General features: G+C 37.8%; 2 protein-coding genes across 2 annotated transcripts; both read right to left on the bottom strand.

The window, feature by feature from the left end:
* Window positions 1–621: 621 nt before the first annotated feature.
* CBG23017 lies at window positions 622–13,917 on the bottom strand (the record flags this gene model as incomplete). The annotated part of the gene is made up of 8 exons (XM_045244620.1): window positions 622–746; window positions 2,808–3,198; window positions 4,327–4,689; window positions 5,611–5,976; window positions 7,112–7,149; window positions 9,273–9,725; window positions 10,809–11,004; window positions 13,729–13,917. 8 exons carry the CDS (start codon window positions 13,915–13,917, stop codon window positions 622–624), a joined length of 2,121 nt encoding a protein of 706 aa, XP_045097700.1.
* Window positions 13,918–15,333: 1,416 nt separating this feature from the next.
* On the bottom strand, window positions 15,334–20,881 carry CBG23016 (the record flags this gene model as incomplete). The annotated part of the gene is made up of 6 exons (XM_002643046.2): window positions 15,334–15,811; window positions 16,932–17,555; window positions 18,609–18,754; window positions 19,685–20,107; window positions 20,535–20,718; window positions 20,799–20,881. The coding sequence occupies 6 exons, from the start codon at window positions 20,879–20,881 to the stop codon at window positions 15,334–15,336; spliced, it is 1,938 nt and encodes a 645-aa protein (XP_002643092.2).
* Between the last annotated feature and the right edge of the window lie 6,846 nt (window positions 20,882–27,727).

A 27,727-nucleotide genomic window follows, 5' to 3' on the forward strand; every position in this document is an offset into this window, starting at 1 on the left:
ATTGAAGAATTAAATTCTAAAATTCTAAAATTCTTAAAATTCTAAAATTCAAAAATTCAAAAATTCTGAAATTCTAAAACTCAAAAATTCTGAAATTCTAAAATTCTAAAATTTTAAAATTCTAAAATTCAAAAATTCTGAAATTCTAAAATTCAAAAATTCTGAAATTCTAAAATTCTAAAATTTTAAAATTCTAAAATTCAAAAATTCTGAAATTCTAAAATTCTAAAATTCTAGGCGAGCCGTAGGCTGTCGTTTGCTCCGAAAATAATTATTTTATGAAAAATAGGGATTATCAGGCAATTCGCGACAAAAAAAGGAGAAAAATCGGTTGATAAACGCAAAAAAATCGTCGAAAAAAAAACAACGTTCAAATATTAATTAATTGCCGGCCGGCCGGGCCGGGCCGGGCCCTGGTTTTTTCCCTCGGGCCGGGCTTTACCGGCCGGGCCGGGCCGGCCCGCCGGCCAGCCCGTCAGATTGCAACCCTGCCCACTCATCACAGAAAAATGCTGGAATAAAATTACATTTTTTAAAAGTAGAGAGAGAGGGAAAAAAGACAGAAAGATGTACAGAATTTTGAGGGAAATTCAAATTTTCAAAAAAATTGAATTTTTAAAATTAAATCACAATTCCTTTTGGGGTCGAGAGCTGAGCAACGGCTGGTCCAGCGGCCGCCACCGTACGTCCGTAATTCGGCATTTCTGGCGTTTTTTGGGATTGCTGGGAGGACAGTTGTTCGGGCGCTGAAAAAATGGAATTATTCGAAATTTGGAAATTTTCTAGAAATTTCCAGGCAAATTTCAGGTAATTTTAGACTATCTTTCAGGCATTTTTTTGATTTTCGGGATTACTTTAAACCATATTTGTAAAATTCCGGGCCCGGGCCGGGACTGAGGAAAATTTCAAGGCCAGGGCTCGGACCGGTAGCAAAAATTTTGTCATTTTGAACCGAATTTTGAGCTCTCAATACGATTTTCTATATATTTTTTTTGTGCTTTTTGGATTGTTTGTCTGTTTGATCAAAAAATATCGAAAAAAAAAACCCGAAAAAAATTTTTTGATCGAAAAAAATCACATAAGGGTCCCCCCTTATGTGTTTTTTGAAAATTTCAAAACTTTTGGAATGACAGGCCCGGGCCGGGCCGGACCTCCGAAATTCGGGAAAAAGCCCGGCCCGTTACAAGTATGCTTTAAGCCTAAAATATTGGAAATTCTTGATTTTCTATATTCTAAATTTTAGTTTTTTTCGAATTGTTGAATTCCTGGATTTCTAGAATGTCTGGATTTTCGATTTTTTGCATTTCCAAATTTAAACATTTATTATTTTCTGGATTTTCGAATTTTGGAATTTCTGGATTTTGAAAAAAAAACGAAATGGCCGGTCTTAATATGTCACGGTTGCGAAATGACCGGTTCTAAAACGTCGCGGTTACGAATTGGTAAGTTGCGAAATGGCTGTTTCTAAAGTGTCACGGTTGCGAAATGACCGACAGTTGTTCGGGCGCTGAAAAAATGGAATTTTTCGAAATTTGGAAATTTTCTAGAAATTTCCAGACAATTTTAAGGAAATTCAGACCAATTTTCAGGGAATTTCGGGTGGTTTTTGTCGAAATTCGGACCATTTTCGGTACTTTTAGACACGATTGCAACAATTTTTGGAGATTTTTGGGATTTTCTAATTTTCGATTTTTTGGATTTCTGAACTTTTGAATTCTCAAATTTTTGAATTTCTGGATTTTCGCATTTTTGAATAGTTAAACTTTGAAAAAAGTTTAGAATTTTGAGAATTTCCGGATTTCGGAAATTTTGAACATCAGAAATTCAGAATTTTTGATTTTTAAAAAAATATTTTGGATTTTTCGAATTCTTGAAATTTTGATTTTTTTGCGAATTGGTCAGTTGCGAAATGAACATCTACGAGAAAAAAAAACGGTTCTAAAACGTCAAGTTTTGAAACATGACCAGGTGCGGAACGTCCGGTTCTAAAATGTCCCGGTTGCGAAATGGTCAGCTGCGAATTGGCCAGTTTTAAACCGTCCATTTTTGTGAAATAACAAGCTCTTAAACGTCCGGTTTTGAAATATGACCAGTTGCGAGACGTCTGGCTCTAAAATGTCCCGGTTGCGAAATGGTCTGTTTTGAAATAACCGTTTCGAGAAAAAATTGCGACATGGCTGGTTCTAAAACGCCCATTTTTGTGAAATAACTACCGTAAAACCTCTAATAGAACGACACCCGGATCGTCCACTTTGAGCCTATATATCTCACTTTTTTTGAAAGATATCAAAAAGTGGCTAACTAGTAAAATGTTGCTGATATCCTGATAAACATTTTGATAGTTGACAACTTTTTGATATCTTTCAAAAGAAGTGAGATATATAGGCTCAAAGTGGACGATCCGGGTGTCGTTCTATTAGAGGTTTTACGGTAGTTCTAAAACGTTCAGTTCTGAAATGACCAGTAGCGAGAGGTCTGGTTCTAAAACGTCCCGGTTACGAATTGGCCAGCTGCGAATTGGCCCGTTCTAAAACGTCCGGTTCTGAAACGCCCATTCTTGTGGAATGACTAGTTCTAAAACGTCCGGTTCTAAAATGACCAGTTCTAAACCGTCCCGGTTACGAAAAAGGTCCATTTTCGCGATTTCAAAGCTAGCTCCGCCCAAAAAAGTTCATTTTTCACCATTTTCGGCTCCGCGTCACTTCGAAACCGCGTCATTTCCAAGCTCACAAGAGCTCCGATTTTTTCCAATTTTGGCTCAAAAGTTTCCCTTTGTTTCACCCCAAAATCCAAAAAAAACAACTCACAACTGTCCGCTTGATATTTTGGCATAAAGACGAGATACTGCTCGCACGCCGACTGCCACGCCTCCACAAAGTCCGTCAGGCTGCGCACAGCCGGCTTCGTACTCAAATGCTTCTCGTACAACTGCTGAAGCGCCGCTCCGTATTCTGAATCCTCGGGAAACGTTTTGTCGAATTGAATGGAGACTGGAGTGGATGGATACGAGTGTGGGAGACAGACACGCAGTGGAGACACCAGGAGGTATGGGGATTTGACACAAATGATGATGAACGGCGTTTTGGAGCTGGATGGAAGACTTTGATCGTCGACGGTCCAGTTGGAGAGTTTCAGGAGTTCCTGTCGTGCCTTAGGAGGGATGATCCATGGTTGGCGAGTGTCGAATACCGTCTTGATCTGGAAGAAATGGGGGAATTTCGGGATTGAAAGAATTTTTAAAGAAAATTTTGACGTGAAGTTATGGGGTACGCTATGCCGATAATGGGGTGGTTCATGGTACTGATCATCGGGTCACCTGTGGTACTAGTGGTTCATGGTACCACTTATGGAGTCATTCATCGTACCAATTATAGGGAGTTCTTAGATTTAAAAAATATCATTCATTGTATCAATTGTGGGTTGGTTCATGGTACCAACTGTAGCTTATTTATGGTATCAATTATGGAGTAGTCTATGGTACCACGTATGGAGTCATTCATGATACCCTTTATGGGGTGTTTCATGGTACCAATTATGGGGTCTCTCGTGGCACTAGCTATGGGTTGGTTTATGGTAACAATTATGGGGTCTCTCGTGATATAAATTATGGGGTACCTATTATAATGGGATTCATGGTACCAGCTATGTATTGGTTCGCTGTACTAATCATGGGGTTATTCATGGCACCAATCATGGGGTCATTCGAGATAATCATTATAGGGTCATCCATGGTACCAGTGGTGCATGGTACCAATAATGGGTTGATTCATGGTACCAATTATGGGGCGGCTCATGGTATCAATTATGGAATCTATCATAGTGGCAACTATGGGGTCCTTCATGGTACCAGCTATGGGTTGGTTTATGGTAACAATTATGGGGTTATCCATGGTACCATTACGGCCAATAAGGCTTTTGATTTTATTTCGGTTTCGAAAATTGGCCGAGCTGATCGAATTCTTTGAACAATTGAATTTGGTGGACTAGAAATCCAATTTTATGAAAACTAGGCCATGATGTACATGGATCTAAAGAGCACTCTTTCCGCGTTCCGTATCAGTTCTTAGATTTAAAAAATATCGATTTTGGAGCGAGTTATAGTCATTTCAAATTTGGTTTGATATGGCCTAGTTTTGGATTTCTAGGCCACCAAAACTAAAATGGTCATAACTGGCTTCAAAATTGACATTTTTCAAATCTTAAAACTGCTATGGAACTCTCAAAGAATGCTCTTTAGAATCACGTACACCATGGCCTAGTTTCCGCAAACGTTGGATTTCTAGGCCACTGGCGGTTTCTGGACCATTTCAGATGGCCTAGGCTTACCAAAAACTGCTCCGGAATCATTGTGGTATCCTCATCTCGCTCTGGCGTCGTCGCCTCCTCCCCTTTGATTCTCTTCGCCTTTATATCCATCTCCATCTCGTCATCCTCCACACCTCTCGCTCGTTTCAACGTCTTCTTCTCCTCCACGTCATCCGGAGTCTCCACTTTCGGCTTCTGATACAAAATTCGGATAGCGTCGGGTACTCGAATCGCCAGATGCTTCACAGAGCTCCACGGAGCAACTCCACACGGGTCGTCTTGGCATTTCGCTCGGAGTCTAGCCGACGCCTTTTCCGCCGAAAATGTTGGATCTCTCTCGGAGGAGAATGTCTGGGTGATGGCTTTCTCGCGGTCCTCCTTTTTCTGGAATGGAAAATATTGATTTTGAAGCAAAATACGACAATTTCAGGTTGGTGGCCTAGAAATCCAAATTGTGAAAATTAGGTCATTATGGGCATGGTTCTAAAGAGCATGCTTTGAGAGTTCCATACCAGGTTTTAGATTTGAAAAATATTGATTTTGAAGGGAGTTATGACCATTTTAGTTCTGGTGGCCTAGAAATCCAAATTTCGAAAAAGTTAGGCCATGGTGTGCATGATTCTAAAGGACATGATTTGAGATTTCTGGTCCAGTTTATAGATATGAAAAATATCGATTTTGAGAGGAGTTGTGGCCTAGTTTTGAATTTCTAGGCCACCAAAACTAAAATGGTCGTAGCTAGCTTCAAATTCGATATTTTTGAAATCTAAAAATCGATATGGAACTCTCAAACCATGCTCTACAGAACCATGTACACGATGGCCTAGTTTTTCAATTTCAAAATGATGGCCAAGAAATCCAAATTTCGAAAAAAAAGTCAGGTTATGGTGTACATGATACTAAGGAGCATGCTTTGAACGTTCCATATCAGTTTTCAGATTCGAAAAATATCGAGTTTGAAGCGAGTTATGACCATTTTAGTTTTAGGGTCGATATGGCCTAGTTTTGGATTTCTAGGCCATGAAACTAAAATGCCCATAACTCGCTACAAAATTGATATTTTTGAAATCTAAGAACTGATATGAAACTCTCAAAACATGCTCTTTCGAAATGTGTGCATCATGGCCTAGTTTTCCTCAAAATTGGGTTTCTAGGCCACCAAGCGTAACTCGCTTCAAAATCGTTAGTTTTCGAATCTGAAACCTGTTTTGATCATGACACAACAGGAGCTTCCAAATAAATCATACTTTGGCATAGTTTCTTGTATTTCTAAGTTGGACCACCAAGTTGGAAAGAAACACCAACCTTAAAAACAATGCGCCGCAACTCCTCCAACAACGGAAACGTCGGACAATCGCGAATCATCAGTCTCTGCAACGACGGTGCCAATCCCTTGAGCTGCTCATACGGGACCTGTCTCTCGCCATCCAATATCTGTATCATCGGAACCATTCCCTTCTGTGTCACCTGCCGTTTCTGCATTCCAATCAACACGTCGTAGTATTGAGCGCGAAGTTCTTTGAGCAGCTCTTGGTACTTGACTTGCTCCGTCTTCTCGGCTGGTGGAGCTGGTGGTGGAGCGGGCGCAGACGGTTGTTGGAAGGCATCGTGGGGTTGTTGGGATTGTTGTTGTTGGAGGTGTTGGCCAGGGTGTCCTTGTTGCTGTTGTTGCTGGAAATTAGAGATATTAGCTTTGAGGTGTCCTAGGTCTTCTCGGCCCTCGGAATTGCAGGTACGAGGTCCATTGGGGACCGTGGCCTAGATTCCGCTTCGGCCACATTTGATAAATAAACATTCCGGATCCAGAGGCACAGCTTTTTCTGATCTAGCTGTCCAGGATCGGTCTACAGCTCAGCTTAGCCATATAAGGTCAGCTACGACAAAGGCAGCTAGCCGCAAGGGGCAACTAGGAAGGATCCAGGGCCAGCTAAACCATTCTAACCAGAAATACCGTAATCCGAAAGCCTGGGAGATCAAACTGACCCCTTTGTCTTTAGATTACGGTAGTTTTGATATAGGGAGATTGCTGGAACTTCGAGGCTATCGAGACCGTGGCCTAGAAAGATCTTGCTGTCAAGGTTCGGCCATTCAATGTCAGCTACGCAGCGCTATACAAAAGTACAACTTTGAATTTCATTTCTCTAGGATTACTGTAGCATGCAAAACTACAGTAACCCAAAAAATAATTCAAAATGCGTCTTTTTCAAACTCATTCGAAAGCTCTTCATGAGTCAAGTCGAATGCTCCAAATTTCATTTCTCTAGGATTACTGTAGCTCGAGATACGGTAGTTTTACAGAACTACAGTAACCCAAAAATGCTCAAAATGCACCTAGAACCTCCTAACAACCCCTAATTCTTGTTCTAAATAAAAGCAAAAAAATGTTTTCCGCAGGGTGGAATCGAACCCTGGTGTTGAGATTCGAAAATTCACCCGTCCAAAATGCCACTAGGCCACGCGAGCAATTTTTTGAAAAATGCCGATTTTCATCGATTTTTGAGAGTTTTATAGGTTTTCAGGGGTTCTAAAGCCGATTTTGAGTCTTATTTGGCTTCCAAAATAACGTTTCAACTGTGAAATTGTACCCAGGCACTTTCAGATTACGGTAGATTCGCCGAATTGGTCCACAGCTCCTTACCTGCATATGTTGATGCTGCTGCATTTGCTGCATGTGTTGCTGCTGATGCTGCATATTCTGCTGTTGCTGTTGCTGCATATGCTGCATTTGTTGATTTTGTTGCTGCTGGTAGTACTGTTGCTGTTGCTGCTGATGTTGGAATTGTTGTTGTTGCTGTTGCTGTTGAACAGAAGCCGGGTTGGATACAGATGCGGGACCGTGCGATTCTGGAAAATCGGCATTTTAGAGAGGAAATTAACAATTTTCAGCATATTTTAGTGCTGAAAATATCGTTAATTTTAAGCTGAAAACTGTTCTGTGAAAATGCCTAGGATGGAGCTGAAAATCCGGGATTTTCAGCCTACGCGATGGTTCTAGAAGCTAATGAGAACACATTTTCGGACTGGAAATCATTAACGTTCAGTCTGAAATGGTTGGTATTTTGAAGCTGAAAATCCGGACGTTTTTGACTGGAAATGAGATTTTTGAGGCCATCTCTACAGCGTCTAATTTCGAGCCCAAAAAGGTTCTAAAAATGCCGGTTTTAGAGCTCAAATTGTGCCTAAAAATCACTATATCTCTAGCGGAAAACAGCCGGAAATCAGCCATTTTTAGGCAGAAGAATACCTGAAGATGCTGGTTTTAAGGTCAAAATAACCCAAAAATACCAATTTCCAGAGCTGAAAAGACGATATTTTCGAGCTTGAAAATCTAGGAAATGGCTGATTTTAGGCTAGAAACAACCAAAAAAACACCGATTTTCAGACTGAAAAACAGCAAAAAAAACCGATTTAGAGCTCAAAATGACCCAAAAATGTCGATTTTTGAGCTAAAAACAGCCGGGAAATTGTCACTTTTAGGCTGAAAATCTACTGAAAATGCTGCTTGCAAACTGAAAATGACCGAAAAATCCCATTTTTCAGAAGAAAATTATTTAAAAATGCCGTTTTCTAGGCTAAAAATCTACCGCAAGTGCTGATTTTGAACTCAAAACGACCCGAACATGTTGATTTTTAAGCTAAAAATTCTCTAGCTGATTTCCGATGTTTAGCCTCGAAATGACCTAAAAATAGCCATTTCCAGAGCTCAAAATATCCTAAAAATGCCTATTTTCGAGCTGAAAAACACCTGAAGTTTCTGATTTACAACTCAAAACGACCAAAACGATAAGCTTCTAGGCTGAAAATGACCTGAAATCTCAATTTTAGAGCTCAAAATGACCAAAAAGGTGATTTTTCAGATTAAAAATGACCGAAAAATCCGGGATTTTCAGCCTACGCGATGGTTCTAGAAGCTAATGAGAACAACATTTTTGGGCTGCTGGAAATAATTAACTTTCAGCCTAAAATATGGTATTTTGAAGCTGAAAATCCTGACTTTTTTTGACTGAAAATTAGATTTTTTCAGAAATTTCTCCCATATTCCCATAGTGAAAAATTTTGAGAATTTTCAGAAAAAAACAAAAGACAGTTTTGGATTTTAAAAAAAGCCATGGGAAACAGGTCGTATAACATTTTTCCCGACTTTTATGAATTTCGAGGCAAGAAATAGCTGAAAAAATGCAATTTTCGGGTTCAAAAATGCCAGGAAATAGGTATTTCCAGCCTAAAAATGATCTAAAAATGTCATTTTTAGACTTGAAATTTCCTAAAAACGCCGGTTTCCAGCTCAAACTGGACTTAAGAATAGGAATTTCAGACAAAAAACGACCTAAAAATGTGAATCCGAGATCAAAAAAGCGTCAAGATTCCGATTTTAGGCTGAAAATAACCTAAAACTGCAGATTTCACGATCAAAACGACCTAAAATGCCAATTTCCGGGTTGAAAATGCTATAAATAAAACCTCGAGATTTGAGCTTCAAATCCCAATTTTCAGGTATTTTCAGCTGAAAATAGCCTAAAATGCCGAATTTCAGATTAAAAATCAATGCTAAAATGGTGGGAGAATGCTGATTTTGAGCTCAAAATGAACCAAAAAATCCGATTTCCAGATTAAAAATGACCTAAAATCACAATTTTTGCTGGAAAGAACGATTTCTAGGCTCAAAATCGACTGAAACAACTGATTTTAGGCTTAAAATGACCCCGAAAATGCTCATTTCCATGCTAAAATTGGGGTAAAAATCTCCCTTTTTCATCCTGAAAATGCAGATTTTCAGACCCAAATTAACAATAATTATCTGGAAAATATCGAGATTTCTAGGCTCAAAATGATCGAAAATTGCTGGTTTTAAGCTCAAAATGATACTAAAATTACCAGGGAATAACCATTTCTAGGCTCAAAATCGAGTAAAACAACTGATTCCAGACTAAAAAAGATCCCAAAAATACTGATTTTCAGACACTTACGCGGTGTCTGTGGTTGCATATTCGACCCAGGTCCTCCTTGACTCTGCACACTCATCGGTCCGCCGGCAATTCCACCGGGACCACCCATCCCACCCGAACCACCACCCATCGGCATCCCTTGTGGCGGATATCCGGGTCCGCCGGGACCACCTCCCATTCCTCGATACCCTTGATTTTGAGAGTTCTGTTGAGCCGCCTGTTGAGCCGCCTGTTGAGCTTGCTGCTGTTGCTGTTGGTACTGTAGCCGCATCTGTTGTTGCTGCTGCAACGTGGCATTCTGTGGAAAACGGAGGCCTTGTTGTTGCTGCTGCTGCTGTTGAGCCTGCGCTGCTTGTTGCTGAGCCATCATCGTCCGCTGCTTCTGCATCTCCATCATCCGCTTCTTCTCAGCTGGTGCCATCGGTGGTGGCATTTGTCCTTGGGTGTTGTTGGGGCCGGTGGAAGAGGAGCTGCCTGGAAAAATAGCTCAAGATGAAAGATATTCAAAGATGTTGAGTTTTAGTTTAAAAATGGGCCTGACAATCACTATTTTCGAGCTGGAAACAGCTGGAAAATAATGATGTTTAGATAGCACATGAACTGAAACAGCCAGTTTTAGGCTGAAAAATCGCGATTTTCAGAGCTCAAAATGACCCAAAATGACCTAGAAGAAACTAGGCCATGACAAGGAAAAAATGAGGTCACAGCCTAGAAAAAACTAGGTCATGACCTAGGAAAAATCGAGCTCAAAATCACCTAAAAACGTCAATTTCGAAGCCAATGAGATGCCTTGAAAATGCCGATTTTCAGGCTAAAAATGTCCTAGGAACTGGGTAGAATTAAGCTAAAAATGATCCGAAACTGTAGGATTTTCCAACCAAAAACTAATCTGAAAATGCCAATTTTTTGAGCCATTTTTACCGAAAAATAGGCTGCAAAGTAAACAATTTTTGAGCAGCCCAAACCTACTAAAAATGCCCCATTTTTTAGCTGAAAGTACCTAACTCAAAATGACCTGAAATCTCAATTTCGAGCCCAAAAAGATTTTAAAATGCCGGTTTTAGAGCTCAAATTGTGCCTAAAAATCACTATATCTCTAGCGGAAAACAGCCGGAAATCAGCCATTTTTAGGCAGAAGAATACCTGAAGATGCTGGTTTTAAGGTCAAAATAACCCAAAAATACCAATTTCCAGGCTAAAAAACGACGGAAAATACCGATGTTTAGCCTCGAAATGACCTAAAAATAGCCATTTCCAGTGCTCAAAATATCCTAAAAATGCCTATTTTCAAGCTGAAAAACACCTGAAGTGTCTGATTTACAACTCAAAACGACCAAAACGATAAGCTTCTAGGCTGAAAATGACCTGAAATCTCAATTTTAGAGCTCAAAATGACCAAAAAGGTGATTTTTCAGACTAAAAATGACCGAAAAATCCCCATTTTTCAGCGGAAAATTACCTAAAACAGCCGTTTTCTAGGCTAAAAATCTACTAAAAGAGCTGATTTTGAGCTCAAAATGACCTGAAAATGCCAATTTTTAGGCTAAAAATGCTCACCTTGTCCTTGCTGCTGCTGCTGTTGTTGCTGATGATGCATTTGTCTGGCGGTGAGTTGATACTTGTTGTACGCCTGTGTGATCTTCTCATTCATTATATGAATCTCGTGTGCGAACTGCGATTGGTTGAGTTGACCGGCTTGGACGGCCGCGTTCAACGCGTTCGTTCGATGCGTTTGGAACTGGTGCAGTTGGTGCTGAACAAGGTGATTTAAAAAAAAAATTGATCTAGATCATTTTTTTTTGCGTAGATCAAAATTGATTTTTGAAATTATCGGGTAGATCAAAAATCTAGATTTTTGAGCTTTGAAGCTTCAATTTTGGCAGATCAGAGGCAAGCTTAGAGTACCGTAAATCCTCTAATAGAAGAGCCCCTCAGCCCCCTGAACTCAAATATCTCGGTTCCTATAAGAGCTATCGAAAATTTGTCAACTGATAAAATGTAGCTGATATTATGATAAGCATTTTATCAGTTGACAGATCCTTAATATCTCTTATAGGAGGCGTGATAATTGAGCTCGAAGTGGACGTATAGGGGAACTATTGGAGCATTTAGGTAAGCTATTCCATTATAGCTCTATTATATGGGTTCCCGTAAGAGCTATCAAGAATCAGTCAATTGATAAAATGCTTATCATGATATCAGCTACATTTTATCAATTAAAAAATTTTCGATAACTCTTATAGGAACCGAGATAATGGAGCTCAGACTTGACAGCATTGGGGTCACTTCTAACTTCGAAGCATTGGAATTCTATGCATCAGCTTCTAGAATATTCCAGATTCTTCCAGAACTAGAAGCCCCCCTACAATTTTTTAGAATTCATGAAATTCTCAGCCGAATTTTCTAGAGAAGGTTCTATAGAATCCTAGAAATCCTTCTAGATCCTTCTAGAATCGAATTTCAAGTGAATCCTTCATCCTGGATGTTTTCTTCCGATCCTTATAGCCTACAGAAGGTTCCAGAAGACGTTCTAGATCCTTCTAAACACTTTATGAACGAGAATAAGACAACTGGGACCAATAGACGCTGCAACAGAACGCTCTAGTCTAGAACCTCTAGATTATTCTGATCCAGCCGATTCAGAGCCAACCCAGGAGCACTGAGCAACCGACACGTTAGCAACCAGACCATGTCAAAATCGATTTTCGGCTTTTCACAGTATTTGAAAAACGGTTGTGCTGGCTTTTGAAGGGAAAAACTTCTCCAGACGTCTGTCTAGGTTACCAAATACCTTAAAGATCGCATAAAACGCCTTGGATGCCTCCAGGATAGATCTTCTAGAACATTCTAGCTTAAAAATCTATGAATAGAATATTCCAGACCGTTCCCCATCGTTCCGAAAGTCCCAAGTCTCCTTAATTACCTTAACCTCCGCCAATGTCCTAGGCCGCTTTGGTTTGGCTTGTTGGGGAGAAGTAGTCAGAGCTCCAGAAGAGGCCTTCGCCGCCGTATTCATCGTGACGTCTTCTAGAATGAAATTGCACAAGAAAATAGACCGCGGTCGACCGTGGTTAAAATATAGAATTGGAAAATTCCAGAAAATCAAAAAATCACTCTAAAATTATGAAAATGACGGTGATGGGGGGACGACGATAAAATAGGCAACTCAATAGATGAGGAATATTCAATTGACTGCGAATTCTCTCACCCTCTCTCTCTCAAGAGTGCACACTATTTCTCTCTCTCTATCTCTATATTCATTGCTCATCATTTGCATTGTACATGGATGGACAGTACTAGAGAGTGTGTCGAGACAGGAGACTTAGAGAGAGTAGCGATTTTGCAACAATTGATCTTTGAGAACTTCTGGAATGTTCTTTGATAGTCTTCAAAGGACACGTTTCAATAGAATTTCCAGAAGACGTTGCAGAGGATTCTAACGATAAGGATTTTCAAAAAGAGGTCAAAGAATCCAAGAAGGAATCTTCAGAAGACGTTACATCGGATTTGAGTCCCTAGAAGCTTCAAAAGGAGGTCTAGAAGCTAATAAAGCGCCGTCGGAAAGTTCTAGATTCTTGGAATCTAACATTTTCGAAGAATTCTGAAGATAACGTGGTCCGTCAGAAGACGGCATTTCCAGAAGACGTTGGACAGGGTAAGAACCCTTCAACAAGAGGCCTAGATTCCAGAATCCAAAAGCCTAGAAAGTTCTAGATTCTTCAAAATCCGAAAGGTTAGAATTTGAAAGTTCCGAAGACCACAAAGATGACGTGTGGACCATCTGAGAATCAACGTTCTGAACTCCACAGAAGATTCTGGAAGATTCTGAAGACGTCGACGCTAGTCTAGATCGATTCCAGTCGATTTCTAGCTCAAGAAAGCGCTCATTTTCCCATCAATTTCAGGCCAAAATAGACCGTTTTTCATCGATTTAAGCCCAGCCCAAAATGGTTGATTTTAGCTCAATTTTCAACATAAAAAGAACCGTTTTTCCTGATTTTTAGGCCAAAAATGACCCTTTTTTCCATCTCATTCTAGCTCGATTCTAGCTCAAAATGGGGCTCATTTTCCATCGATTTTAACCCAGAATAGACCATTTCCCATCGTTTTCATCCCCCAATATGGACCGATTTTTAGCAATTTTAGACTAAAAAGACCCATTTTCATCAGATTCTAGCTTAGAACAACACTCAATTTTTCATCGATTCCAGCCCAAAATAAGCCATTTTAGGTCGATTCTAGCCTAAAAATAGACAGTTTCCCATCAATTTCCGCCCAAAATGAACCGTTTCCCATCGACTTTTGCACAAAAATGACGGTTTTTTAAACGAATTTCAGCTTAAAATTGCTCCTTTCAGCTCGATTCTAGCACAAATTTGACCATTTTCAGCGAATTTCCGCCGATTTCGACCCGAAATGGATCTCAAATCCCGTTTTTATATCAATTTCCGTCAAATTTCAGCCCCTCCAAACAAACCTTGTACTGTTGCAAATGCTGCGAGCTGAACCCAGCCGGCTGTGGCAGCTGAAAATTGAACAGCGACGATTGTTGCTGCTGCATGGGTGGTCCTTGTTGTGGCCCGCCGGCCGGACCGCCCGGTGGTCCACCATACATTTGTCCTTGTCCTGGGCCGCCGCCTTGTGGTGGTCCGCCGAAATTTTGCATACTTTTTTCCCTCTTTTCTTTGGGTTGGGTTCAAAATAAATAGATATTTTTCGTAATTATTATTTAAAAATTTGAAGAAAGAGCCGTAAAATTTTTGAGATGACTTTTTGTTGTTTGCAGTGATTAGAACCCTGAAAACCTGTCCAGTTTTAGGAAAATAGTCATAAAAATTATAAAAAATTGAAATTCAAAAATATAAGAACCGGTAATTTTCAAAACCGGATTTTTGGCGATAACAAGGGTAAAAAATTGGGAAAAATGGATTTTTTTTTCGAGCTAAAAAATAAAAAAAATAATGGAAAATTAACAAAAAAAAACACTGGGGGGAACAATTTTTAAAGACGAAAAAGAAGGAATATTGGGAGATTTTTGCGACTGAAAATTACAAAATTTCAGCTATTTTTAAGCCGAAAATCGCTGAAAAAAAATAACTGAAAATCAGTGTAAAATTTTCAAGAAATCGATATTTTCAGATTTTTAATGTTGAAAAATTATTGATTTTTTTTCAGTCAAAAATGCCAATTTTTAGCTCAAAAAATCGACATTTTTTGGCATAAAATTGAAAATTTTAAATTTTGAAAAAATCTAAAAATCTAGATTTTCAGATTTTTAAAAGATTTTTCTGGCGGAAAAAGTCATTGTTTGGCATGAAAATGGCTTTTTTAAGGTCAAAAATCGACATTTTGGGGGCAGAAAAATTGAAATTTATCCATAGCTTTTTTTTAAATCTAGATTTTCTGACTGAAATTTTCGAGTTTTTAGCTTAAAAAATAGGCATTTTTCAGGAAAAAAAACCCAAAAAAATGGCTCAAAACCTCCCAATTTTTCTCTAGAAAATTCCCAAAAAACAAGAAAAAACGAAACAATTAAAAAATTAACAATTTTAAGGCACAATAACAGCGAAAATGTGAAAAAAAATGTAGAAAAAATCCCTAGAAAATCGTTTAAAATCACTAAAAATCGCTTTTAAAGTAGTCTAGAAAATTCTAGAAAAGGTTCTCAAAATTTCCAAAAAAAAAATTAATTTTGGGATCCCAGCTACCGTATAACCTGTATTAGTAGGGCGCCTCTAGGGCCCTTCTAATAAAGGTTGTACGATATTTTTCGTGGCCTAAAAAATTCAAAACTGATAAAAAATCTAGAAAATCTAGGCCAGGAAAATGTGGCCTAGAATTTAGACGCGGAAAATCTGGGACGAGAATATGTGACCTAGAATTTAGAAATGAAAATTCTATGCCAGGAAAAAATGACCTGAAATTCAAAACTGATAAATTCTAGGCCAGGAAAGTGTGGCCTAGAATTCACACCCGGAAAATTCTAGGCCGTTTAGCAGGAATTTGAAACAATTAGGCTTCTAGAACCTTTCAGACATAATTTTAAGCGATTTTCAGCGATTTTTCCAGAATTTCCCACGATCTACAACTTGATAGCAGCGGAATTCTTATCAGTCTTCACTCTCTTCACCACCTTCTTCTTCTTCGTCACCGCATTCCCAGCTTTCTCATTCTGCACCGTCTCCTGGAGCTTTGCGAAGAAATTCGAGCTCTTAATCTTATCACCTGCTCCCTTGTCTTTCCCCCTCTCCGCCTTCTCCCTCTTCTTCTCCTTCGCCTCGCCGAACACCTTCTCCTCTCCAAACTTCTCAACCATCGAACGCTGCTTCGCCTTCTTCGCACGTCGTTCTCTGGCTCGATCCGTCGCCGTTCGCTCCTCTTTGCCCTTCTCAATGGAGCGCATTTTCTTGGCAATCTCTTCTGGAGCCATGAGTTGGGCTTCGGTTGATGCGGTGATACCGACTTCTTCGACACGAAGAGCCGCCATGTTGGAGACGACTTTGACTTCCTCGCGAGCTTGATCCGGTTTGTATTCGAAGTGCGTTAGAGCGTCGATCAGTCTGAAAGATCAGTTTTTGAAGAGTCTTTTGAAAATTCGGTTGAAAAATAGGCAGCAAAAGCGTCAATTTCAGCTAAATATATGCCATTTTCAGTGGTATTGACCTATTGTGCCAAAATTGATCAATTTTGGATCATTTTCAGCGAAAGTAGGTTATTTTTGGGTCTCAATTCCAGCCAAAACTAGAATTTCCTGGAAATAGAAAATCCCGATTTTTGGCTTAAAAAAACTTCGAAAATGACGAATTTCGGCATAAAATTCAATTTTTACTGCTTTTTAAATTCGAAAAAGTGGATTTTCTGAGCTTTTTGGGCTCAAAAAACCTTTAAAAAGACGAATTTTATCTTAATTTTCAAAATTTTTTTCTGATTTTCCGGACTAAAAATGTAATTTTTTAGCAAAAAAGCTCAAAAATTCAAATTTTCAGCGAAAGTCGGTTATTTTTGGGTCAATTCCAGCCAAAAATTGATTTTTTCATTTTTAGCCAAATTGACTGATTTTCGGCTAAAAATAGAACATTTTTGGGTCATTTTCAGCTCGAAATTAGTTATTTGTTCTGGAATAATTTCGATGATTTTGAGCTGAAAATGCTTAATTTTTGAGTCGATTTCAGCTCAAAAAGATTTTCATTTTCAGCCAAAATGACCGATTTTGAGCTCAAAATTGCTCATGTTTCGGATCTTTTTGGGTCATTTTCAGCTGAAAAAAGGTTATTTTAGTCTGAATTTTAGATCAAAATTGAGAGCATTGTCGGGTCAATTTCAGCTCAAAAATGATCGTTTTCAGCCAATTTCAGCTCTAGATATGCTATTTCAGTAGTTATTTTCAGCCAAATTGACTGATTTTTGCTCAAAATCCTTGATTTTTGAGCATTTTTTGGTCAATTTTAGATCAAAATTGAGCATTTTTGGGAAACTTCGACTGATTTGGGCACTCAAATTTTGTCATTTTTCGATTAATTTCAGTAGAAAATAGATTTTTTAAAGCCTGAACCAGACGATTTATAGCTTAAAATAGGTCACTTTCCAACAATTTTAGCTTTAAAAGTCTCATTTTTCCCATATTTTATCTTAAAACATCGAATTTCCCACTATTTTTCCCCAAAATTAACAAATCCTTACCTAAAAAGCTCTCCCATCTTGCCCTTAATCGCCTCGTGCGCCGGATTCTCCTTCTTCTCCCCACCACCTCCATTTCCCATCGCATTCTGATACTCCTTCTCGTAAACCTCAGCCAACGACGTCTTCTGATTCATCACATTCTCAATGGCCTCCGTTTCGAATCTGGCGCCTTTCGCCTCCACCTTCTTCACCCTGACTACATCATCCCACGCCTTATCCTTGATTCTCTGCTTGATGAGACTCTCCAGCCGATCCGTAAACTCTTCAGTCACTTCTGGAGCCCTCTTGGCTCCATGATCGAAGTCCACGTGTTTCTCGAGAAGCGTATTCTGATCACGTTGGTCGGCTGCAACCTCTCCCGACAGTTCCCACGTCTTCGGGGCGAGATTCTCCTCCTCCAACTTCTGAATTCGTTCCTTCATCTTCTCCTGACGACGTTCGAAGCCCGACGACTCCTTTTTCTCCTCTAGGTCCGCGCCTAGAAGCACTGGACCTCCTTCTTCCTCTTCCTCGTCGTCCATTTCTGCTTCTTCATCGTCAACGTCTTCTGGATCCTCTTCTTCTTCTTCTTCTTCTGATTCCTGCTCGTCCATCGCGAAGCGGACTCGTTTTTTGGCGTTTTTCCTGGAAAAATTGAGGGGGTTTTAGGGGTTTTCAGACTCAAAAATCGTGATTTTTCAGCTCAAAATCAAGCATTGTTAGCGAAATAATTCGAGAAATGCTTGAGCCGAAATTGGGCGTTTTTGGGCCAATTTCAGCTCAAAATCAGTGATTTTTAGGTAATTTTCAGCTGAAAATCGGGCAATTTTAGCTTAAAATATTGCTAATTTTTTCAGCCAAATTGACTGATTTTGCGTTCAAAATCGAACGTTTTCAGGTCATTTTCAGCTATTCGAAATTAGCAATTTCCAACTCATTTTTCATCCAAAAATAGAGGTTTATTTAAACTCGAATCGACTGGTTTCTAGCTCAAAATTGGACAGTTTTGGGTCATTTTCGAGCCAAAACTGGTCATTTTCAGCCGAGAATTGGTCATGTTGGGGTCAGCATCGGCTAGAAATACAGGTCATTTTTTTGGTCAGCATTTTCAGTCAAAGGCGTTTTTTTCTGGAAAAATCGAAGGGGTTTTAGGGGGTTTTCCGGCTCGAAATTGCTGAAAATCGCTCAAAATTCAACGGGTTTAGACCCCAAAAAACGCGTTTTGTGGCTAAAAATTGCTCAAAATACCTCCAGATTCTGAATTCAAGCCCAAAATCGCTACTAACGCTCAGAAAATCAAATTGTTTGAGCCTTAAAAACGCTTAAAACTGCTTAAAATCGCCCGAAAATCCATTAATTTTTCACTTAAAATTGCTCAAAACCGCCCAGATTTTGAGTTGCGCGTTTTTTGAGCCAAAATAAGTGATTTTGGGGGTTTCTGGACTCAAAAATTCTCGTTTTTAGCTCTGAAAAATCAATTTTCCATCCATTTTTCAAGCTGTTTAGAGTTAAAAAACTTTAAAATTCTGAATTTTCCAGTTGAAAAATGCCATTTTTGAGCTCCAGAATCCTTATTATCAGCTATTTTCTCAACTTTTCAGGGTCAAAAATCCCTTGGAAATGTGATTTTTCATGTAATTTTTGACGAAATTTTGCTAAAAGTGCACCAGAGTGCGCATTTTTGAGCCTAAAACCTACCCATCGTCCACCGACGACAAATCCGCCTCTCCCGCCTTTCGCTTCTTCTCGACACCTTTCTTCTTGGCTGGAGAAGATTCTGGAGCAGCGTCACGAGCTCCGAAGAAGTCCTCGTAGGTGTAGTCGGTTTTGCCGTCCCAGCTGTCCTAAAAATTCAAAAAATCTGATTTATAAGGTCAAAAATCCTAATTTTCAACCATTTTCCCGGATTTCTAGGCTCAAAAATACCCGAAAATCCGATTTTTTGGGTCATTTTTGCCAACAATTTCAGTTTTGTCGCTCTAAAAACTCGATTTTCAGCCATTTTTCCAGCTTTTCAGGGTCAAAAACCCCGATTTTTGAGTCGAAAAAAGGTCTTTTTGGAGTCAAAATCAGGTTTTCAGTCATTTTTTCAACTTTTTAGGATCGAAAATTCTCGAAAATTCAATTTTTAAAGGTATAACTTTTCCGGTTCAAAAAACCTGGTATTTTCAATTTTTAGGTCGTTTTTGACAGAAATTTCAGATTTTCTAGCACTAGAAATCGATTTTCAGCCAGTTTTTCAACTTTTCATGGTCAAAAATCCTCAAAAATTTAGTTGTCAAAAAGACTTCAAAATTCTGGATTTTCAAGTTGAAAAAGCCATTTTTGAGTCAAAATGAGACTTTTCCAGGGTCAACAATTATCGAAAATCCAATTTTTAGGCCATTTTCGAGAAAAATTTCGATTTCTAGCTCCAAAAAATCGATTTTCAGTCATTTTTTCAGCTTTATGGGGTCAACAAGAGTCCAGAAATCTAATTATTTCAGCCGAAAAAAAGTCATTGTGGAGTAAAAATCAGAATTTCCAGCTCTAAAAACTCGATTTTCACCGATTTTTCCAGCTTTTTAGGGTCAAAAATCCTCGGAAATCCGATTTTTAGGTCATTTTTGACAAAAATTCCAGATTTTCAGCTCTAAATTATGGATTTTTCCAACTTTTCAGGGTCAAAAAACCTCGAAAATCACGGTTTTCAGATGATTTTTGACGAAAATTCCCATTTTCGAGCTCTAAAAACTTGATTTTCAGCCAGTTTTCCAGATTTTTCGGGTCCATACCTCATCCTCGAACATCATCTCCTCCTCGGACGTCTTCTTGCCTCCGCCTCGCTCGGTTTTCTTCAAATAATCATGCATTTCTTCGAGACTAAAGAACTCGTCGTCCACTATACTCTTCTTGAATTTCTTTGGCGCCGCTTCAGAAGACGGCGTGACGCCTTCTGAATCTTCTCCAGAATCTTCCTCTTCAGCCATCTTCTTCAGATCCGCGTCCAGAGTCTTCAGATCGCTCTCTGTCAAATTGAAGAGATCCATGTCGCCCTCCTCTTCATCGTCCACGTCTTCTAGGCCTTCCTCGTCTTCTAGATCTTCTTCCTCTTCGTCGTCGATGTCTTCAGAATCGACGTCTTCTGAATCTTCTGATTCTTGCTGCTTCGCCGATAGACGAATGTGTGGTTTTCCGATCAATTCCGATAGAAATCCCTGGAAAAATGGGATTTTTGAAGCTAATTTCCCAGTTTTGATGGGCAAAAAAGCGCCAAAATTAAGGTTTTCGGCTCAAAAAACCTCAGAAACGTACGATTTGTGGCTTAAAAAACCTGATTAAACACCTAATTTTCCAGTTTTTAGGGTCAAATAAGCGCCAAGTTAGGATTTTTGGCCTAAAATTCAATTTTTACTGATTTTTATATTCGAAAAAGTGGATTTTCTGAGCTTTAAGAGCTCAAAAAACCTCTAAAATTACGATTTTCGTTTTAATTTTCGAATTTTTTTTCTGATTTCCTGGACTAAAAATGTAATTTTTAAGCGAATTTTTTACTTTTCCAGCTGAAAAAGGCTCAAAAATTCCAATTTTCAGCCCAAAATGTTGTGTTTTCAGGTATTTTAAGGCTAAAATCGCAATTTCTACCTTATATTTCCTATTCAACCCGTCCAACTGCTTATTCTGATGCTTCAAATACGACCAAACGACTTCTGGATTCTTCGAAACGAATGGCAATGGAAGATCTGCCTCGGCCGATGGGTCCAGAGATGTCGACCATTCGTAGACGTTCGAAATCACATCCGTCATGCATTCCGAGAATTTTGAGCGGCTGAAAATCAATTTTTGGCCATTTTTCTCCAGGAAAATATGATTTTCAGTGGTTTTTAGCCCAAAATTTCCAAATCAGACCTTTTGAAAAACTGAGAAAAATTCCCAATTTCCGGCAAGACCAACTCCTGCACATCATCATTTTTCGACTTGGATTTCGCCATTTTTTACCCTGAAAAATCGCCAATTTTCTCGAAAATTCCAGGTCAAAAGACAGAAAATCGATAATTATAGGGAAAAAAGTGTTTATTCAAAATTACAGATTTTGAACTGAAAACATAAGGAAAAACAGGTGAAACGGGGTTTATTTAGGACCGGGAAAATGCAGTAAATTCATCGGAAATCACTCATTTTCGTCGCTGTTTGACATTGGAGACCGCTGGTTGGGTGGCTAGACAGGAGGAGGCCGGCGACGAGAGTGTTGGGAATCGAGAGGGTGCAGAGAAAAAGAAGAGAGACGGAGAGGAAGAGCGAGAAGGAGAAGAATAGGGTTTTCCGCTTTGTACCAAGGGCAAATATTCGGCAGAGGAAGAAAATAATGTACTGGAAAACAGAAAAATATGGAAAGAATTAAAAATGTTCACCTAAATTTTATATTTTTCAGAATTTTCTAGATTTCCCAATCAATTTTTAGGATTTAGAACACTAAAAATCGAATTTTATGCGATTTTTCGTTCGGAAAACTACTAGAAATATACTATTTCCGTTGATTTTCAGCTGAAAACGGGGTAATGATGGGAGGAGATCGCCGAAAAATCGCAAAAAAAGGAGATCTGCAAACGCGCTCCGTTGCGAATGAAAAATAGCGGGAGGTTTGAAAAAAGTGAAGAAAATCGAAAAAAAAGGAGAAAATAAAAACATGGGATATTTTAAGCATTTTGGTTGGGAACTTGCAATTTTTACAGTAAAAAAGTGTGTTTGAGCCTAATAAATGGCTATAATACAAGAAAAATCGAAAAAACTCAACTGAAAAGTGGTTTCCCGCGCTCCACTGAACAAGAGTAAGATCGAAGTCTGTAAAAATGTGATTTGTAAAATTCGCAAATACAAACACTTCATTCAAATCTATTCATATAGAAAAATACTTCAATTCTGGCTGATTTGCCATGTCCAGAGATCTCGAATTGTCCTTTATCACAGAAAAAAAAAGCTGGAAATCCTTTACTTGCTCTTTGAGCTCTATTGTCTGGGTTACTGTAAAAGATAATTAAAATTTGTCAGCTTTGAAATGTTGGAAATTTTATGACAAACATTTTATCAGTTGACAAAATTTTTATATCTTTTATGGGAACCGAGATAATTGAGTTCGGAGTATAGATGTTGCGAGTGTGACCGACCTAAGCGCCAACCTTATTTCTAAGCCTAGTTATCCCGGTTATTGTAAAAGATACTAAAAACTTTTCAACTTATAGAATGTAGAAAATTTTATGACAAACATTTTATCAATTGAGATATTTTTGATATCTCTCATAGGAATCGAGATAATTGAGCTTCAAGTATAGGCGGCCGACAACGTAGCTCAGCGACACGCCAACCTACAGACTTTGAACTTAGTTATCTTAATTCCTGTAGAAGATATCAAAAACTTGCCAACTAACAAAATGTTGGAAATTTCATGGCAAACATTTTATCAGTTGGTCACTCTTTGATATCTTTTATAGGAATTAAGATAATTGAGCTCAAAGAGCAAGTGCTCTAGAATTTCTTGTGAGTTCCATTGGTCCCTCGCCAACATATAATAATCCACTATTCTCTATTCTTGCATTGTTCTGAGCAAAAGTCAACATGTCTTTTTGTTTGTATGTCACTTACAAGAAGAAAAAGGAATATTTACGGTCAGAGCATCTAAGAAGAATCAAATTACCAATTGTTTCTTAGACCATTCGTCCCCTTTTTTGTTATTTTTGGATTGGTGGAAATATTGGATTTCAGAATTTTTGGAATTCCTAGATTCTTAGATTCTTAGATTCTTAGATTCTTAGATTCTTAGATTCTTAGATTCTTAGATTCTTAGATTCTTAGATTCTTAGATTCTTAGATTCTTAGATTCTTAGATTCTTAGATTCTTAGATTCTTAGATTCTTAGATTCTTAGATTCTTAGATTCTTAGATTCTTAGATTCTTAGATTCTTAGATTCTTAGATTCTTAGATTCTTAGATTCTTAGATTCTTAGATTCTTAGATAGGTATTTCTTAGATTCTTAGATTCTTAGATTCTTAGAGAGGAGACACAAAATTTGTGATGGTGATAAGAGTTTTTCGATTGATAAGGATCCCAAAAATTAGTGGAGAATCGTGGATTTTTCAGCTCTTCTTCTGATAAAAAATTATCAAATTCTTATTATTTTTTGCCCCAAAAAAAGAATAAGGCATATCAAAAAAAGGAAGGATCCCTCTCTGAGATTTTTAAATAAATGCGAGATGGGAAATTTTTTTTCTGGAAAAAGAGAGAAAAAAAAAGGGAAAAACTTGCGAAAAATTTTTGGAGGAAGAACCAGAAGAAGAAATTGTAGAATTCTGAAAAATTGAAAAATTAAAGAATTTAGAAATTTAAAAAAAAAGAAAAAAAAAGAGAGAGAAATTCAAAAATTCATCGAGGATTGAGAACATTTGAAATTCGAATTTTTCAAAAAAAAAAAAGAAAACATGGACCCAGATTTTTCCATTGAATATTAATTTTTTGGTTTTTTTCAGGAGCTGAACGTTTTCTTTTTTGGCTCAATTTTAGATTTTTGGGGGGGGGGGGGGGTTCCAGAATTTTCGGTTTCAAAACATGAATTTTGAATTTCAATCTAATCGTTATTTGCAGATTTTCAAATTCTTCGAATTCTGAAAATCCCAAATTTTTGAGATTCATAGGCCTGGATCCCTGGATTCCTAGATTCCTAGATTCTTAGATTCTTAGATTCCTAGATTCCTAGATTCTTAGATTCTTAGATTCTTAGATTCTTAGATTCTTAGATTCTTAGATTCTTAGATTCTTAGATTCTTAGATTCTTAGATTCTTAGATTCTTAGATTCTTAGATTCTTAGATTCTTAGATTCTTAGATTCTTAGATTCTTAGATTCTTAGATTCTTAGATTCTTAGATTCTTAGATTCTTAGATTCTTAGATTCTTAGATTCTTAGATTCTTAGATTCTTAGATTCTTAGATTCTTAGATTCTTAGATTCTTAGATTCTTAGATTCTTAGATTCTTAGATTCTTAGATTCTTAGATTCTTAGATTCTTAGATTCTTAGATTCTTAGATTCTTAGATTCTTAGATTCTTAGATTCTTAGATTCTTAGATTCTTAGATTCTTGGTCCCTTCCCCCACCCAATGTATTTTTTCCTGATGATCCTCTTCTTCTTCTCCTCGAAGAAGAAAAGTGGAATTAGAGTGTATTGGGGGGGATAGAAAGTTTGCCCTATTGTTTCCTCAATATACACTCGAATATTTGTACAGAGAGTGAGAGAGCGAGAGACACAGAGAAACAGGATAAAAGAGAGCCGGAGCACGGTACCGTTTGTGTGTTATGAGAGAGAGGAGGAAGTTGAGTTTTGGCAGGTTAGACATCTGGATGAACAGATTTACAGATTGATAAAGTATATGGTACCGTTCTGATATCGGCGTCACCCTGTGCTCACACTTTGAGCTCAATCCCTCGGTTCCTCTGAGAGATATCAAAAATGTGTCAACTGATCAAATGTTTATCATGACATCACCAACATTTTATTAGTTGACAAATTTTTGATATCTTTCATAAAAATCGAGATAAATGCGCTCAAAGTTTAGAAGTCGCCGAGCCCCGCGATCGGCAGCGCTTGTGACCCCAATGCTTGCAACTCAATTATCTCACTTCCTATAAGAGATATTGAAAATATTTCAATTGATAAAATGTTTATCACATTATCACCAACATTTTATAAGTTGACCAATTTTTCATATCTTTCACGGAAATCGAGATAAAAAGTCTTAAAACAAAGAAGCACTTCTATGTGTTACAGATTCCATGGTAAGACATTATTCGGCAAAAAATTTTTAATTAATAGAACGTAGCAATTAACAAAACTGCACATTTTGCTAGTCAACACTTTTCAGTTACCTTTGAAGGTTCGTGAGATATTAGCGCACAACGTTACTGTAACCACTCAAATAGAACGACAACATGATTCGCAAACTTGAGCTCACTTATTTCAGTTCCTATAAGAGATATCAAAAAGCTGTCAACTGGTGAAATGTGTGAAATTATATGACAAATATTTTATTAGTTGATAAATTTTTGATATCTTTTACAGGAACTGAGATAAGTCAGGTTAACGTTGAGCTTGCGATGCAGGTAAGTAAGACGGATGTTTACCAAGTAATGGTCGCGTAGCAGATTTCAAGATTTCAAGATTTTTAGGATCCTTTGAGTTCTTGTGAATTTTAAGCATCCTCAGGATTCACTTCAACTTCTCTAGTGACTACAGTTACCGTAAACATTCTAATAGAATATTCCCTTCACCGTCAACTTTGAGCTCTTATATCTCATTTTCTGTAAGAGATATCAAAAAGTGGTCAACTGATAAAATATGTATTACACTATCAAACATATTTTGTCAGTTGACAACTTCTTGATATCTTTAACAGGAACCGAGATATATAGTCTCAAAGTTAGCGGTTATTTTATTAGAGACAATTTCCAAAATCTCCAGTAAGTTCCCACAAACCCTTAAGCCCTTTTGTCCCTGACCACACCTTACCGGTCCCTAGTCTCTCAATATGCTCAATATATATTTACTCAATTGATTTACCTCTCTCTCTCTCTCTCTTCCCCAATATTTACAACCCCTCACTCTTTTACTTTGGCTGTACTTTTTCTTCTTCTTTGATCCCCTACCTATTCCATTTTCCCTTGACATCCTTCTTCCACCTCTTCTTCTTCTTCTTCTTTCCAAATCGCATATCTTCTTTTTATGAGCCTAACCTTGAGAAATTATGATTCATTGTTGTGAGAGAAATAGGAAGGTACCTACTGTAAAGGAAATAGGAAGGTACCTGTACTATTATGATCCCCCCCCCCCCTTTCATTTGACCCCCTGGTGGGAGGGGGAGGGGGGTCCAGAATTTAATTAGAAGTCGGTGTTATTTGTATTTGACTGCGAAGAGGGCCTAACTATTCGATTCTTGGATTTCTAGGCCAGGTTTTAAGAATGCTAAAATAACATTTTTCGTTGTTTTTTGACCGTGTAGCTTAACAGTCGGAAAGCTCAGCGAAGCGCGCCTAGTTTGAGCTATGAGCTTCTATATCTAGGTTCCTGTGAAAGATATCGAAAAGTGGTCAACTAGCAAAATGTTTATCATAATATTAAAAACATTTCATCAGTTAACAAATTTTTAATATCTCTTATAGGAACCGAGATAATTGAGCTGCAAGCATAAGGGTCGAAAGCGCGGCCGACCGTGTAGCCCAGCGACAGCCCATATTTCCAGCTCATTTATCTCGGCTCCTGTAAGAAATATCAAAAAGGGTCAACTAACAAAATATTTATGGTATTTCGAAAAATAATTTATCAGTTAACAAATTTTTGATATCTCTCTCACAAACCGAGATATATAGGCATCAAGTTAAGTAGACACTAATTGTTAAGACCACTCAGGAAAGCTTAAACATCTCCAAAATTAAAAAAGTTACAAAAATTCAGTCAATTACAATATTAAAAAACATAAAATTTTACACAAATTTGTAGTTTACAGATTTTAGATAAGTTATAAGGTTAGGGAGATATGCGCGTTGGAAGAGAGACGCAGACAATCCAGCCACTCTAGCTTCTCTGCGCCCTTCTCCTTTGAGAGCTTATATCTCGTTAACCGTTAAAGCTATCAAAAAGTTGAAGACTAGTAAAATGTAGATAATTTTATGCTGAGCAACTTTATAGTTTGAGAAAATTGTTTAACTGTATTGGCTTTTGAGATATTCCAGTTTGAATTCTCGGAAGTTAGAATGTTGGAAAGCAAAGCTCAATGTACTTTATACATAAATGCGAGATTTAGGAATTAGGAAATGTTCTGGGAGTCTCCAAAAATTAACTTTAGTAGCTACAGCACCTCTTCTAACCAAATATTGCGAATAATATCCATTTTTTGACCTCCTTCTCATCTTTTTTGTTGTTTTTGGTCCCTATTTCTTCCTATTTCCTTTTTCCTGTTGCTAATAGCAATAGTTCTTCTTCCATTCCACTTTTCATTCATCTCATTCCATTTTTATTTGCATGTCTTCTCTCTCTCTCTCTCTCTCTCTCTCTCTCTCTCTCTTTTCTTGTGACTCATACAATTAAGAATGACACGTATGTGTGGTGTTCCTTCTCTTTTTTTTGGTTACCTGTGTCCTGTGTATTGTCTTACAAAACCCCTTTCACTCAATAATATGGTCCATACAGAATTTTGGACCTAATCTTACATTTTTGGAATCTGAAAAACGGGATTTTTGAGCCTAAATTTAGGCCTAAACATGGTAATTTTCGTACTGAAAATCTCCATAAAAAACCCGGGAAATTTGTTTTCTGAACCAAATTTAAGCCAAAAAATGAAATTTCAGAGTTCAGAAAATACAATTTCAAGTCAAAAATGTGAAACTTGGAGCACAGAAAGTTAGCGAATCTCCTAAAAAAATTATTAATTTGGGAAAACGGAAGTTAGAGATATCGTATCCAAATTTCCGAAACACTGTTTGCTCACTTTTTATTAAAATTCCTGTCAAAAATGTGTCGTTTAGAGGAGATTCCAAAAAGAGCAAATACCAACTAATTTAGGGACGTTTTTACTAAAAATCTGATCCTTTGCAATCAAGGTGCTCCATTAATCAATTGGTTTTGGTTGGTTGGTGAGAGGAAGCAGTTATCAAGGGGTCAGGTGTCCTTTTTTTGTTGCTTTTTGAAAAAAAACTGGAATATCTCAAAAACCAAAACAGCTAGACAAATTTATAAACTACAAAGTTGCTCAGTATAACACTTTGTACGTTTTATTAATTTTTACCTTTTTGATAG

Source organism: Caenorhabditis briggsae, assembly GCF_000004555.2.
Source record: "Caenorhabditis briggsae complete genome, chrIII, whole genome shotgun sequence".
Classification (NCBI taxonomy): Eukaryota; Metazoa; Nematoda; class Chromadorea; order Rhabditida; family Rhabditidae; genus Caenorhabditis; species Caenorhabditis briggsae.